Below are 14,102 nucleotides of genomic sequence, written 5' to 3' on the forward strand. Positions count from 1 at the left end.
AGAGCCTGCGGCTGCCTGTGAGCCATGTTCCCCCCGGCTCGTCCACCCCTCGGCGGTGACCAGCAGCGACGGCCCGATGGCCTTGCTCATCCCCGGCACCCCGCGCTCCTCCTGCTGCTCCCCGAAGCCCCTCACCTCGCTTCCCACCCGCTCCCCGGCTCGGCAGGCGGCGGCACAGGGAGGCTCCGGTGCAACCCGGGCTGCGGGCGCAGGAGCCCGATGTGTCCCCGTCCGTGCCGTGCTGGGCAGGGAGGGCTCTGCTCAAGGGGTCCTGCCGGTGACGTGGGTGCTCAGGGGTGCTGGGGGCATTGGGGACGCGTTTCGGCGGCAGAACCCTCCCCATGGGGCACCTCCATCTGAGCTGGGCCATGTGCCACGAGCAGCCCGGTTTTGGCCGGGTGTTTGCCACCGGTTCCCTCCCTGGCGGAGGCCGCTGGCAGGTTTCCACACAGCTCCTTGGGAGAACTCCCCAAATTCCCAGCTCGGAGGGGAATTCCCCAGCACCTCCCGCCCCACCGTGGGGGGGGCTCGGCTGGGACGAGGAGTGCACCGGGGTGAAGCGCAGCACCCGTGCGAGGACCAGGAGAAGCCCTGGGTGCCCCGGCACGGACATGGGTGATTCAGCGCGGCCGGCACAGGGTGCCACCCATTCCCGCACCCATCGCTCCTGGCCCGGCACCTGCGGCACAGCCGTGTTTACCTTCCCGCTCACCTGCGTCACGCGTGGCCGCGGCGCTGCCAGCCCGGCCGGGGCCCAGCGGGGCTCGGGGATGGGGTGCCGACCCCTCGGCGTGCAGCCCCTGCCCGGGAGGGTGCAGGGACCTCGTGCTGCCTCTCAGCCCCCATCCCTCCTGGGACACGGCAGGCGATGGGGGGCTGTGCCGGGGGTGCAGCCCACCCCGCTCCTGCTCCTCGTCCTACCCCCGAACATGCTCTTTGGGGAGCGGGAAAGACGAGCGGGGCTGCGGCCAAAGCTCTCGGCCCCCACCCTCCCCCGGGGCCTCAGCCGGGAGGCAATTAAGCTAATTGAGACCGAGCAAGTGATTCCCATGGCTGGAAGCCAGGCTGCCCCGGCGGAGAGAGGCAGAGGGCAAGTGCTGCTGCCCCAGGAGAGAGCCAGGACGGCCGGGCGATGGCAGCTGCCGGTGCGGGTCCGGCCGTGGCACGACCCCGGGTGTGGGTGCTCACGCAGCGGCAGCGGTGAGCTCTGCCGGGATGGCCGGGGGCCGGCGGCTGGATCCGGCACAGCCACGTGGCGACGTAGGACCTGGGGTCCTTCCCAGCGCCCCAGGAGTGGTGATTCCCTGTGGAGCGTGGGGAGAGGGGTTCTGCCCCTGCTGCGGGGCTTGGAGAAGGGGCTGGTGGAGAGACTTGCTCCTTCTCCTCCTCTTTCTCCTTCTCCTTCTCCTGCTCCTGCTCCTGCTCCTGCTCTGCTCCGCAGAAGCACTGGAGCTGCAGAGCCGAGCCATGCCGCGGGTCCCAGCCAAACCCCAGCCCCCTGCTCCCCCCTGCCCCGTGCTGCCCACCCCACCGCGCAGGAAGGGGCGACCAGCGGGCGAGGGCTGCTCCACCCCGGGAACCTGCGTTAGGCAGACGCTGATTAACCGAAGCCCCCTCGTCCCGCTCATGCCGGTGCTGCTGGTCCCCGTCCCCTGGGTTTGTCCCCGGGGGTGGCAGTGGCTGCACGGCCCCACTGGGGGTCCGGATGGGACCCAGCGCATGTTCCTGGGAGGTGCCTGGGCGTGGGGCCCAGCCAGGACCCCTGGCACAGCACAGGGAGGCACAGCACGGCATGGCACGGCATGGCACTGCCTGGGGTTTGCTTCAGAGTGCCGGCACCATGCCAGAGCTGTGCCAGGGCTCAGCCCCAGAGACCCCAGGGTGACATCCCACCGGAGCACGGCCCACGGGGATGTGGTGGTGAGCTCCGGGCAGGGGTTCAGGCAACGGTGGCCCACGGCAGCACGTGCCGTGCCGGGGTTGTGCCGGGTGTTCAGCCCCACGTGCCCCCGCCCGCAGCTCTGCCGAGTTGTTTTCCTGCCGGATTTTTCTCTCTCTGGGATAATCCAGCCACAAACAAGCGGAAGAGCCCGGCGTGCCGCAGAAATTCCCCCTGGGGACGCGCGTGGAGAGCCGTGGGCCATGGTGCTGGGAGAAGGCTGCACCGCTTCGAGCCCAGGCTGGACCCGCAGCCCCACTCAGGGGGGTCTGTCCCCGCTGCCCCCCGCCCCGTCCCCACCACCCCACGATCAGGTGCTGCCGCAAATCCCCCTGCACAGTGTTTGAAGCCTTTGTGTCCCGACCGTGCGGAAGAATCCCAGCGATTCGGAGCACGCGGAGGCCCCCGGCCCCTCGGCTTGGGGAGGCCACGGGGGGGGGGGGGGAGCAGGCAGGGGAGGGGGCGCAGGCACCCCCAGCCTGGGACCCAGGCCCCAGCTCGGGCACCCTGGGGTGCTGGGGGCTCCTTGCCCCATCCCCGTCCTGGCAGCACGGGCACCGGGGACACCCAGACCCGGTCCCGGAGCAGGAGGCAGGGGGTCCCAGCAAGGGGGGCTGGTGGGGACCCCTGCCCTGAGGAGCTCTGGCTGCCCAGCTCCAGGAGCAGCACCCCGAGCCCCAGTGCCTGCCACCCCAGCCCTGTGCCCGGCAGCGGGTGCCCATCGCCCCCCGGTTTCGGCGAGCTGCCTCCCCCGCGGGCCTGGTCTGACCTCTGCGGATTTTACATTCCTCCGTCTTTCTGAAAGGCCCCGCGTGATGTTGGAAAACGTTCCCCTGAAGGAGCCCTGGGAGAAGGTGCGTGTGGCGGCACGTCCCAGGGGGTGCCAGGGTGCTGCCCCCCAAGGCGACGGGGCTCCCCGGCAGCGGGGGGCAGGAGGGGCCGGCTGAACTGGGGGCACTGGGTTGCACTGGGGAAAGAAGGGAGGATGCGGCCTTGGCCCACCGGGCTGGGTTTGCCCCCCAGGTGCGGGGAGCAGAGCTGGGGGGGGAGGTCTGCCCCCCCTGCCCCTCCCGAGCTCCTCAGCGTGGCAGCGGGACGCGGGGTGCAGGACGGAGGGGATGCCGGGGTGCCCCTGGGGACGGCCCCGCTCCCCCGGGCGCTGCGCGGTGCCGGGCGGGAGGCACACGGCGGGGCTTGGCAGGGCCCAGCGTGGCGCGACGTGGCACAGCCCGGCTCCGGGGCCTGGCAGGGCTCAGCACCGCCTGGCCTGGCCCCCCCTGCCACCGCCGGCACCGGGGCGCAGGTGCTGGGGAGGGGGCTGGCAGGGGGGTAGCCTGCCCCCCCGCATCAGCCCCAGCCCGGATTCCCTGGATGGCTTCTCCAGCTCCATGCCATTCACCCCCCAGGCTGCTCCCCCAGCCCCATCCCATTGCAGCCCCCCGCAGCACAGCTCATCCCAGTGCAGCCCCCCCCAGCACAGCTCCCCCAGGCCCATCCCAGACCCATCCTATTCCCCCCGCCCTGTACAGCCCCATCCCAGCTCCATTCCAGTCCCCCTGGACCAATCCCCCAGCCTCATCCCATCCCAGCGCCCCCATCCCAGCTCCCCCAGGCCCAACCTGTCCCCATCCTACCCCAACCCCCCCCGTACAGCCCCGTATCCCATCCCAGCTCCATCCCAGGCCCCCCCCGGACCCCATCCCCATCCTGGCGGGTCCCGGGAGCGGCGGGGCCGGGCGGGTGCCGGGAAGCGGGGCGGGGGGGGGCGGGGGGGGGGGGGCAGTGCGGGGCCGGTGCGGGCCCCCCCCGGGCCCCCCCCGCCCGTGGCTCCTCCCGCAGCCGCTCGGCTCCTCCTCGCCCGCCGCCCCGCTCCGAGCCCGGCGATATTTAACCTGGGCCGGGGCGGGGAGCGGCAGCGCCGAGCGAGGCACCGACCCGGCCCCAGCCCCAGCCCCGAGCCCCGGCCCAGGTACCGCCGGGACCCCCCTGGGGACCCCGCACCGGGCTGCGGGGCTGCGGGACGGGACGGGACGGGACGGGACGGGACGGGGCGGGGAGGGAGCGGGGGGCGGCGGGTGGGCTGGAGCCGAGCCCAGCCCCGAGCCCAGCCCCGAGCCCAGCCCCGGGCACAGCCCCGGGCCCTTCTCTTCTCCCCGCAGCCCCGGAGCCGCTGCCCCGGCCCGGCCCCGCCATGAGAGCCCCGGCGCCGGTGGCGCTGGGTTGCATCAGCCTGGTGCTGTGTCTGCTGGAGCTGCCCCACGGCCGGACCCTGCCCCACGGCCGGACCCTGCCCCACGGCCGGACCCTGCCCGACGGCCGCTCGCCCAAGCGCAGGTGAGCCGGGACCCCGCGACCCTGCCCGCAGACCCCTGCCCGCCCCCCTGCCCGGGGCAGCTCTGTGCCCCGCTTGCCCGCCCCCCTGCCCACAGCCCTGCCTGCAGCGGCTCTGTGCTCCCCCTACCCGCAGACCCCTGCCCGCCCCCCTGCCCGTCCCCCTGTCCGCGGCAGCTCTGTGCCCCCTGCCCACAGTCCTGCCTGCAGCGGCTCTGTGCCCCCTTACCCGCAGACCCCTGCCCGCCCCCCTGCCCAGGCCGGCTTTGTGCCCTCTGCCCACCCCCCTGACCGCCCCCCTGCCCGGGCTGGCTCTGTACCCCCTGCCCACCGCCCTGCCTGCAGTGGCCCTGTGCCCCCCTGGCCACCCCCCTGCCCGGGCCGGCTCGGTGCCCCCTGCCCAGGACACAGCCCTGCACCCTCTGATGGGGCCCGGCTGCTCCCCCCCCCCCAGCCCCCCAGCCCCTGCCCCGCACGGGGGGCTCCGTGCCCACCCCAGGGGCCGGCTCCTGCCCCAGCCTCCGCCGGGCACCCCTTGTCCGTCCATCCGTCCCGCTCCCCCTTGGTTCCTCGGGGAGGCACGTCCGTCCCTCTGTCCTGCTGCCCACGGGCCGAGGGGACTCACGGCCCCGCACCGAAGCCCCCTGTGCTGGCGGCAGGTTGAGGGCAGGATCCTGGAGTGGGGGGGGGGGAGCGAAGATGCCCCAGAGAGCGGGGGGGGAGCAGGCTGGGGGGACCCCTGGGTACCATCTCCCACCCGGACCCCAACCCTGTCGTCACTGTGTGCCCTGTGTCCATCCCTGCGGTGCCGGCGGGGACCCGGGGGTGCGAGGTGGTGGGAGTGGGGCGAGGGGTTCCCCGGCCCCCCTGAACCCTGGGGGGAATGGGGAGGGGGCGACAGTGTTGGGAGGGGGCAGGATGTGGCCAGGGCTGCGGGGAAGTCGTGTGCCAGGGGCAGCGAGGCTGGTCTGGGGGTTTGGGAGGGCGCGGGGGGCCAGGGCTGTGCCCGCGTGTGCGCGGGGCGGGCAGGGCGTGCGGGTGTGCGAGGGTCGGACGAAGCTCTGGTACGCGCCGTGATGGAGAGCGCGCGTGTGCAAGGGCTCCCGGCGCCGAGGTGCGTGTGCGTGGCCCCACGCGTGTGCAAGGCGAGGGGCGACCGGGGGCCGCGGGGTGCTGGGACCTCCTGCCCCGGCCCTCATGCCGAAGGAGGTTGGGAACTGACCCCCTCACAGGCACCGTGTGAGCACGCGTGTGCGTGTGTGTGTGTGTGCGTGTGTGCGTGCGTGTGTGCGTGTGCACGCGCACGTGCTGGGCGGGCGGGCGGGCGTGTCGCTGCTTGAGGAGCGGGTTTGGGCCGTGCCCGGCGCTGTGGGAAGCCCGGGCCCGGCTCCGGAGGGATCTGCCAGTGGCTCTTGCTTGGTGCCGCGGGCAGACGAGGGGTGCGGAGGCGGGGGGGGCTCGTGCATGGGACCACGTCCCACTGCGGGGTCGGACGGGGGGGCTGGGGCACCCCAACACCGGGCACAGGCTGAGCGGCTCCTGCAGGGTGGCGTGGGGGGCTCTGTCTGCCGTGGGCTGGGGCGGGGGGGTGCCCGGGAAGGTGTGCGCGGGGCAGAGGCATGGGGGGTCGTAGGGGGGAGCTCTGTGCTGCTGCGGGGAGGGGGATTCTTGGGCCAGACCCTGCCGTGGGGGTGCCGGGGAGTGCGGATGCCAGCTCCGTGCCGTGGGAAGGGGGTGGGCAGCAGCGAGGGGAAGCCGGAGGGGTCTGTGGGAAGGTGCTGGTGCGGGTACAGCCAGCGGCACCCCAGGATGGGTGGGTGCCCCACGGCGGGTCCCGTGAGGTTCGCAAAGCCCCGGGACCGCGCGCGGAAGCGGGAGCAGCCGCGATCCCGCAGGGTCCCACGTGCAGCCTCGGCCGGGGCAGGCGCTCGCCACGCCAGGGCAAAGCCGGGGTGACGCCAAATGTGGGCAAGGGAGGGGAACCCCGCGGCCACCACGCAGTCTCGCGGCCACCCCGCAGTCCTGCAGCCACCCTGCGGGACGCCGGCACGGGGGGCTTCTCGGCTTGGGAGGCTGGCAGGGTTGTTTGGCTCAGGAGCGTGTGGCGGCTGCGTGGCCGGCAGTTGCCGGAGGTGGCCTGGAAAGCCCCGTGTGCCAGGGCCCAGCACGGGAAGGCCGAGGCTGACGGTGTTTCCGGGCACCGGCCACCTCCTGTAAACACGTCCCGGGACGGGAAGGGGCAGCGGGTGCTCCCCGGCCCCACCGGTGCTTCCCGTCCCTGCGGGGCTGGAGGAATTTGGCCTCTGTCCCGGCAGCTGGTGGCCAAACGGTGTCTGGCCTCGACCCTGGCCATGCCGGCGGCACCCGGCGTCCCCCCAGCCCCGCGGGGGTCGGTGCGGTGGGAATCTGGGGCTGCGTGTGCATGGCGGGACGCCTGCGCCGGGGTCATGCCATGGGGGTGCGCGGGCACGGGGCTGAGGGGTGTGGTGTGAGCACACGTGTGTGTGCGTGCGTGTGTGTGCACACCAGGATGTGTGTGTGTGTGTGTGCAGGGGTTATACAGCGTGTGTGTGCGCTGGGACACGCGTGTGCCTGCGTGTGTGCAGGGGTGACACAGTGTGCGTGTGCATGCGTGTGCCTGCTGGGACACACGTGTGCCCACGTGTGTACAGGGGTCGCCATGCCCGTGCCCATGTGTGCTCAGGGGTCACCGTGTGTTCATGGGTGTACGGGGGGGACGTGGCGTGGGCAGGGGGGCGCGGGGGCTCCGGCCAGGGGTGCAGTGGTGGGTGCGGGGTTCCACCACGCGTGCCGGTGTGGGCAGCCGAGGGGCTCCCGGCCACGCGGCATGTGCCACCCCAGCAGCCGCCCAGTGCCGCGGATCCTCCCGGGCAGTGACACGGGGCGGCTGCGGGTGCCAGAGCCCCGGTGCTGCCTCGGCGGGTGCCCCACAGCGATGCCTCCGTGGGGGGAGGCCAACCCGGGCTGCGCCGGTGCTGGCAGTGCCGGGGGGTCCCCGTTTGTGTACCCCGGGCTTGACCCCGGCAGGGGGGCAGCAGGGTCAGCGCCCCCGGGACCCCGCAGTGCCGTGGGGGTTGGCAGCGGACTCGGCGTGGGGGGGCGGTGGGGCTGGGGGCAGCGGGCACGCGGTGCCGGGGGGGTGGCCCAGGGGGTCCCCTCTGCCTGGGGAGCCCAGCAGGACGGGGATGGGGTGGGGGGTGTCCCAGCCCCACCGGTTTGGGGTGGGAAGGGGCTGGCCGGGGCTGCAGCTCCTGCCGGAGCAGGGAGTACGTGTGCGGCGGCAGGTAGCAGCTCCCCTGCCCTGGCTGCCATCTCCTCCTCCTCCGCCTCCTCCTCCTCCTCCTCCTCCTCCTCCTCCTCCGTGCCCTGTCCCACGGCTGGGCTGGGGGGGGGGGGCTGCCTTCCCCCAGCCCACCATGGCACCCCTGGTGTGGCGCAGCCAACCCCCCCCCCCGTCACCCCTGCTGTCACACTGCCAGGCAGCCCCCTGCCCCTGCCCGGGGCGCTGCGGCTCTGCCCGCTGCTGAGCATTGCCCCCCCCAGCTGACCCCATTGCTGCTCTCTTGCAGGGACCCCCCGGACCGGAGACCCTCCCCGGCCTCGCTCCTTGGGGACCACCCGGGGCCACGTCCCCCCGCCCCGCTGCAGCCCACCGGCGGCCCTCGGCCCAGCCCGAAGCTTGCCCCACGCCACGGCCCCCGGCACGGTGCCCGCCTGGCCCCCCGGCACAGACTGCTCACCCTGCGGCAGACCCCGAAACTCATCCCCCCTCACGGTGCCCGCCTGGCCCCCCGGCACAGACTGCCCGTCCCACAGCACAGCCTGAAGCTCGCCCCACGCCGTGGCCACCGCCTCGTCCTGCGACGTGGCCACCACCTCGTCCTGCGACGTGGCCACCGCCTCGTCCCGCGACGCGGCCCCCGGCCCCCGCGGGGCCGCCGGCACGCGCTGGGGCGGCTGCAGCAGGGGCAGCTGCTGCGGGTGGGCTGCGTGCTGGGCACCTGCCAGGTGCAGAACCTGAGCCACCGCCTCTGGCAACTGATGGGCCAGTCGGGCCGCCAGGACTCGTCCCCCATGAACCCAAACAGCCCCCACAGCTACGGGTGAGCAGGGGGGTGTGGGGGTCACTGCACTGCACACCCCTCCCCCGCCTTGCCCCGTGGGACCAGCCCCTCCTAAAGCGCTTCCAGAGTCAGACGTGGCTGGGCTCCCTCTGCGCCCCTCTGGGGGTGCCCGGTGCCCCCCGGGGCGGAGCCCGGCCGCAGCCCCACCAGGGACAGGGGAGAGTCCCGACGGAGGGGCTCCCGCCCCATCGCGAACCGGAGCCCCACGGAGCGGAGAGGACCACGGGCGTGGGGCAGCGAGGTGGTGGCCCGTGGTGGCCGGCGGTGGCCCGTGGTGGCCCTGTCCGGCCGGGGCAGTTGGCGGCGGGTCCAAGGGGCGGCGGGGGATCCTGCTGACCGCAGCAGCGCCGGCGCCTTGTGCAAGAGCGGGGGGCCGAGCCCCTGGCCACGCTCCCGCCTGACTCAGCAGCTCGACGCCCTGCCACGGCACGCCCGGCCACGGGTGGGGCGAGCCCCGCCACGGCACCCCGCGGCACCCCGCGGCACCCCCCTAAACCCTGGGTGTCCAGGGCAGCACGGCTGCGTGGGCAGGGGTCCTGCGAGGACAGGGTGGGGGGACTCCACTCCAGCTCCCCCAGTCAGGGTGGGGGCACGGGGCAGCCCCCCAGCTCCTTCCCCGTGGGGGTCCCAGGGCAGGCTTGGCACCTCGGGGGGTCCTTCCCCTGCCCTGGGGGTCCCTGTCCTCCTCGGATGCTGCCCCCTTCCCCTGGCGCCCTGTGCCCCCCGCCCCGTACGCCCACAGCCCTGCGGTGAGATGGGGATGGGGCACTGGTGGGCACCGGGGGGTGGCGAGCCGCCCCCGAGGATGGGGGGCAGCAGAATGGCTCCTGCCCCGTCCCCTCCCCACTCCTGTCCCCCGGTGCAGCCTGGGGCACGGCGTGGGCAGGCTAGGGATGGCCCCTGGCCCCACCGGGGACAACGTGTGCCCCCACAGGCTCGGTGGGGGGCTGAGACGGGGTGGTGGCCCTCGGACACAAGGGTACCCCGGGTATCCCTGTCACCCCATGCCATGACACCCCAGAAGTGACAGTGTCACCCCGGCAGGGCTGTCACCGGCCTGGGCCCTCCATCCCGGGCTGCCCCTCGGCGATGGCAGCTGGTGGGGGACACACACACAACACGGATCCAGCCCTCCACGGGGAGGGCAGGGAGCCCGACCCGCCGGCACCTCCATCCTTCCCGCCAGCACCCTCATCCCCTCCTGCCAGGAGCACCCACATCCCTCCCATCAGCACCCACACCCCCACAGGGTGCAGCCCCCCCACCCAAGCAGCATCTTCATCTGTCCTGGGAGCAACATCATCAGCCCCCCGCTGAGCAACCCCAGCCCCAGGACACCCCCAGCCCCAGGAGCACTCAGGGGTGCTGCTCCCAGCCCCTCTCTCCACCTTCCCGGGTGTCCCGGCCCTCACTTGAGCTGGCTGATGGGGTAGGACCAGGACGGGGTGTCCCATGGCCACCATGGGAGGTTCCTGGCCCGGGGAGCCCGATCCTGGCATCGCCCGGACCCTCTGGAGCTGTGGCTCTGGGCAGCCCCGGCCTGATCCTGCTCTGCCCGGCTGGCAACGGGGTGAGGGACCCCCATGCCACCCCATGAGGACAAGCGGCCGCAGCCCAGCACGGTGCTGCCAAGGGATGCGTGGGGGACCCGAGTCCTTTGTCCCCCCATCATTGGGTGCCCCCCGGGCTGCAGAGGGGCCATGCTGAGCCCTGTGGGTGCGCAGGCTGGATCCTGCCCCACAGCAGCACCGGAGCTGGGCTGGGGGGGGGCATCGCAGCGCAGAGCACTCCTCCTTTTTTTTCAAGCCAAAAATCTGATTTTCTGCAGAATAAAGTATGCGAGGAGGGGTCAGGCCTGGTGCCATGCTGAGGGGACGGGTGGGTGAGGGGCAGGGCACGGGCACCCGGGTCCCACGGCCACCGGTGACAGAAGGTGACTGGCACCGGTGGCTTCTCGCAGCGAGCGCAGGGGCAGCCGTGCAGCACGAAGACCCCACTGCGTGGGGCCGGGGGTCTGGGCAGGAGGAGGAGGAGGAGGAGGAGGAAGCCAAAGGGGAGATGCTGTTGGGGGTCCCGTGGGAGGGTGTAGGGACCGTGCTGGGGGGCTGCACCCCCAGTACCCGCTGCTGCTGGCTCCCGCCTGCGACCCGGCACAGGGGAACCACAGGGAACACGAGGGACCCGGCCGCGGCCACGGCCACGGCACTGCCTCGGCACACACCGTGGGCACCCGCCGCACGCCCACCTCCCGGCAGCAACTCATGGCCCCCCGGGACCCCCCAGCTCGCTGCCGGGGTCTCCCTCCAGGCGTTTCCAGCATCGGCAGCAGCTAAACCGAAGGTTCTATGCGTCACGGGGGAAGCCGGCGCTACCCACCATGGCTTGTGGCCCCAGGGCCATCAGTGGCCCAACGGCCATTGCCACGCCAGCCGGTGACGCCCAAGCTGCTTCCCGCAGCCCCCCCCACGCCCCCAGCCCCGACACCCCTTCGCCCGCAGCCCCTCACTGTGCCGTTGGGTCCAGCCTCGCTCCCCGTGTCCCGACGGGGGGGTTTGTGCCGTGGCCCCCGTGGCTGGCGCCAGCAGCAGGGTGGGGGCGTCCCTTTGCCCACGGCCGGTGCTCCCCAGCTCGGGGGTGCCCAACTTGGGGGCCTGCCGTGCAGGGTACCGCCAGCCCCCGCCCGCCCTCGGGGAGCAGCTCAAACATTAACTGGGGCCGGTTAACTGGTGACCGATTGCCCCCGCGCCACCCCCCGTGGGGATAAAGCCGGGGGTCCCGGCGGCTGCCCCAGAGCCCGGGCGCCCACCGCCTCTCGCCACCGCCGGCATGAGGAGCCTCCAGGTGGTGAGTACAGGCAGGACCCAGTGCCCCACACCTCGGGGTCAGACCCCACACCCATTGCCCCACACCTCAGGTCAGACCCCACACGCATCGCCCCACGCGTGGGGGTGCACGCCCTCCCAGGTGCACAGAGCTGGCGCGCGCAGCCCCCCGCCAGGCAGCAGCCCCTGGGCACACCCGAGGGCCAGGCAGGGGGGACGTGCCCGTCCCCGGGGGGCTGCGGGGCATCGGGCAGCACCCACGGGCCTCGTGTGGGGGGCCTGCGGGGGGCCGAGGCAGCGGCTCTGTGGAGCTGCCACCCAAAACCAGCGGCACCCAGTGCCGGGTCCCCTTGGTCCCCCACTCCGCACCCCGACGGGGCAGCACCGCGCGGTGCTGAGCGGGGCCAGGCGTTCGGGGCTGCCCTCTGGAGATGGCATGTCCCCTTAACCTCCGAGGAACGCGCTGTCCCCGGGTGTTTCCCCCCACCCTCTGCCCCACGGCTGCCGGGCCGGGAGCAGGATCGGGCCCCGCTGACCCAGCCCGGCCCCTCTCGCCGCAGGACGCCGACCCCTCCGAGCCCTCCGAGGCCAAGTCCGGGTACCGAAACTACACGGTGAGCCCGGCTGGGCTGCCCTCGGGACGGGTGGTGACCCCCAGGCAGTGGGGGGGGGGGGGGGGGGGGGGGGCCCTGCACTGCATGGGGGGGGTCCTGTTGCCCCAGGCTGGGTGCTGGGGGTCCTGCAGCACCAGGCCTTGCTGGGGGGCTCCCTCTGTGGCCCCACTGTGGGGTCTCATCCCCATCGGGGAGAGGCCGGAGGAGCCCAGCGGGAGCTTGGCTGCCCCAGGCCAGGAGGAACACTGGGGGGGGTGGGGGGGGTCCCCCCAGCGACACCCCCCCCCCCCCCGAGCCTGACCTTGCCCCCCAGGAGGGGAAGCTGCTGGACCGCGTCTACAACACCTACTTGCTGATGCACACCCACCAGACCGTCGACTTCGTCCGCCAGAAGGTGCAAACCCCCCCCCCCCAGCCTGTCCCCCCCTGGGGTCCACCCGCACTGGGAGTGGGGGGACACCGCACTGTTGTCGTCCCCCCCCCCCAGTGCCCCATCGCAGCCTGCTTGGGGGGTTCCCACTCCCCACGTGGCTGCGGTGAGGGTCCCCGAGAGGTGTCGGGGCGGGAGCGAGTGCAGGCAGGGAGGGGGGTGGCTGCCTGTGTCCCCCCAGCACCCCCCCAGCGCCCCCCCCGTCTCCCCAGAGGGCCCAGTACGGGTCCTGCTCCCTGCGGAAGATGGGCGTCATGGAGGCCCTGGAGCTGCTGGACCAGCTGGTGGACGAGTCCGACCCGGACGTGGACTTCCCCAACTCCTACCACGCTTACCAGACGGCCGAGGGCATCCGCCGGGCGCACCCCGACAAAGGTGGGGCTGCTGTGTGCCCCCCTCCCTGCCCCGTCCCCCCCCGGCGTGGAGCCCGCGGTTGGGGTGACGGCCCCGCTCGCCCCCAGACTGGTTCCACCTCGTGGGGCTGCTGCACGACCTGGGGAAGGTCCTGGCGCTGTTTGGGGAGCCCCAGGTGAGCGGGATGGCGGGGAGGGGGGCAGGCTGGGGGTGAGGGGGGGAATCCCCCAACCCCACGCTGGTGGGACGCCTGCTGCCCCCCTCCGCAGTGGGCCGTGGTGGGGGACACCTTCCCCGTGGGCTGCAAGGTGCAGAAGTCGGTGGTCTTCGGGGACTCCACCTTCCACGACAACCCCGACACCAGAGACCCCCGGTACAGGTGAGGCCGGACCCCCAGGCAGGGGGGTGCTGTGCCCCCCACCCGGCCCATGGGACAGCCGGGGGTGTGGGGAGGGGTCCAGCCCTGAGCCCCCCGACCCGGCTCCATCCCCAGCACCGAGTACGGGATGTACCAGCCCCGCTGCGGCCTGGACAACGTCCTCATGTCCTGGGGACACGACGGTAAAGAGGGGGGGGGGGGGGGGGGCTGGGACCCCCTCCTTGGGGCAGGGCCCTTCTCCCACAAACAGGGAACCCAGGGGGGCTGCACCCAGCCCCCCCCCCAGCTCCCTTTGCTGGGGGATTTGCGCCTGGAGCCCTTGGCATAGGGCCGGGGGGGGGCTGCCAGGCGGGGGGGGTGGGCTGCAGCTTTGGGGGTACCCGTCCCCTATGGGGTGGGGGGGTCGCGTCCCAGCCCCCGCACGCCCCCCCCCCCCCCCCCCCCCTTTCTCTCCCCAGAGTACATGTACAGAGTGATGAAGTTCAACAGCTTCGCTCTGCCCAAGGAGGTAAGGGCTGGGGGGGGCTGGGGCAGACCCCCTCCCCCCCTCCAAGGGTCGTGGGGCAGGGCGGGCCCCCCCCAGGCTGGCACGTCCCCGTGTGTCCCCCCCAGGCTTTCTACATGGTTCGCTTCCACTCCTTCTACCCCTGGCACGCCCACGGGGACTACCTGCACCTCTGCGCCGAGGAGGACCTCCGCATGCTGCCCTGGGTCAGGGAGCTCAAGTGCGTGGCCGGGGGGGGCTCCCCCGAGGTCCCCCGGGGGGGGCTGCACCCCCCCCCCCCCCCCAAAGCACCGACCCACTCTCCCTCCCGCAGCAAGTTCGACCTCTACACCAAGCAGGAGGAGCTGCCCGACGTGGGGCAGCTCCGGGGCTACTACCAGTCCCTCATCGACAAGTACTGCCCCGGGCAGCTCTGCTGGTGAGGGGGCCCCGCTGGGACACCCCCCCACCCCCCCAGCACCCCCCGCTCCGCCCCAGCCGCCTCGCCGTGGGGGGGCACGGGGGCTATTCAATAAACCTGCTTGTGTCACACCCCCAGTGCCGGTTGCACCCCGGGCAGCCCCCCCAGCCCCGCTCCACCGGG

The 14,102-nt window shown here is 73.5% G+C and overlaps 1 protein-coding gene across 1 annotated transcript; it reads left to right on the top strand.

Annotated features, from left to right (window-relative positions):
• Positions 1-11,241: 11,241 nt before the first annotated feature.
• Positions 11,242-13,941, top strand: MIOX (myo-inositol oxygenase). Its single transcript, XM_086462559.1, has 10 exons — positions 11,242-11,259; positions 11,798-11,851; positions 12,165-12,245; positions 12,494-12,656; positions 12,743-12,810; positions 12,905-13,014; positions 13,129-13,196; positions 13,473-13,522; positions 13,627-13,739; positions 13,833-13,941. Exons 1-10 carry the CDS (start codon positions 11,242-11,244, stop codon positions 13,939-13,941), a joined length of 834 nt encoding a protein of 277 aa, XP_086318685.1.
• The last annotated feature ends 161 nt before the right edge of the window (positions 13,942-14,102 follow it).

Source organism: Leptosomus discolor, chromosome 1 (genome assembly GCF_034619465.1).
Source record: "Leptosomus discolor isolate bLepDis1 chromosome 1, bLepDis1.hap2, whole genome shotgun sequence".
Classification (NCBI taxonomy): Eukaryota; Metazoa; Chordata; class Aves; order Leptosomiformes; family Leptosomidae; genus Leptosomus; species Leptosomus discolor.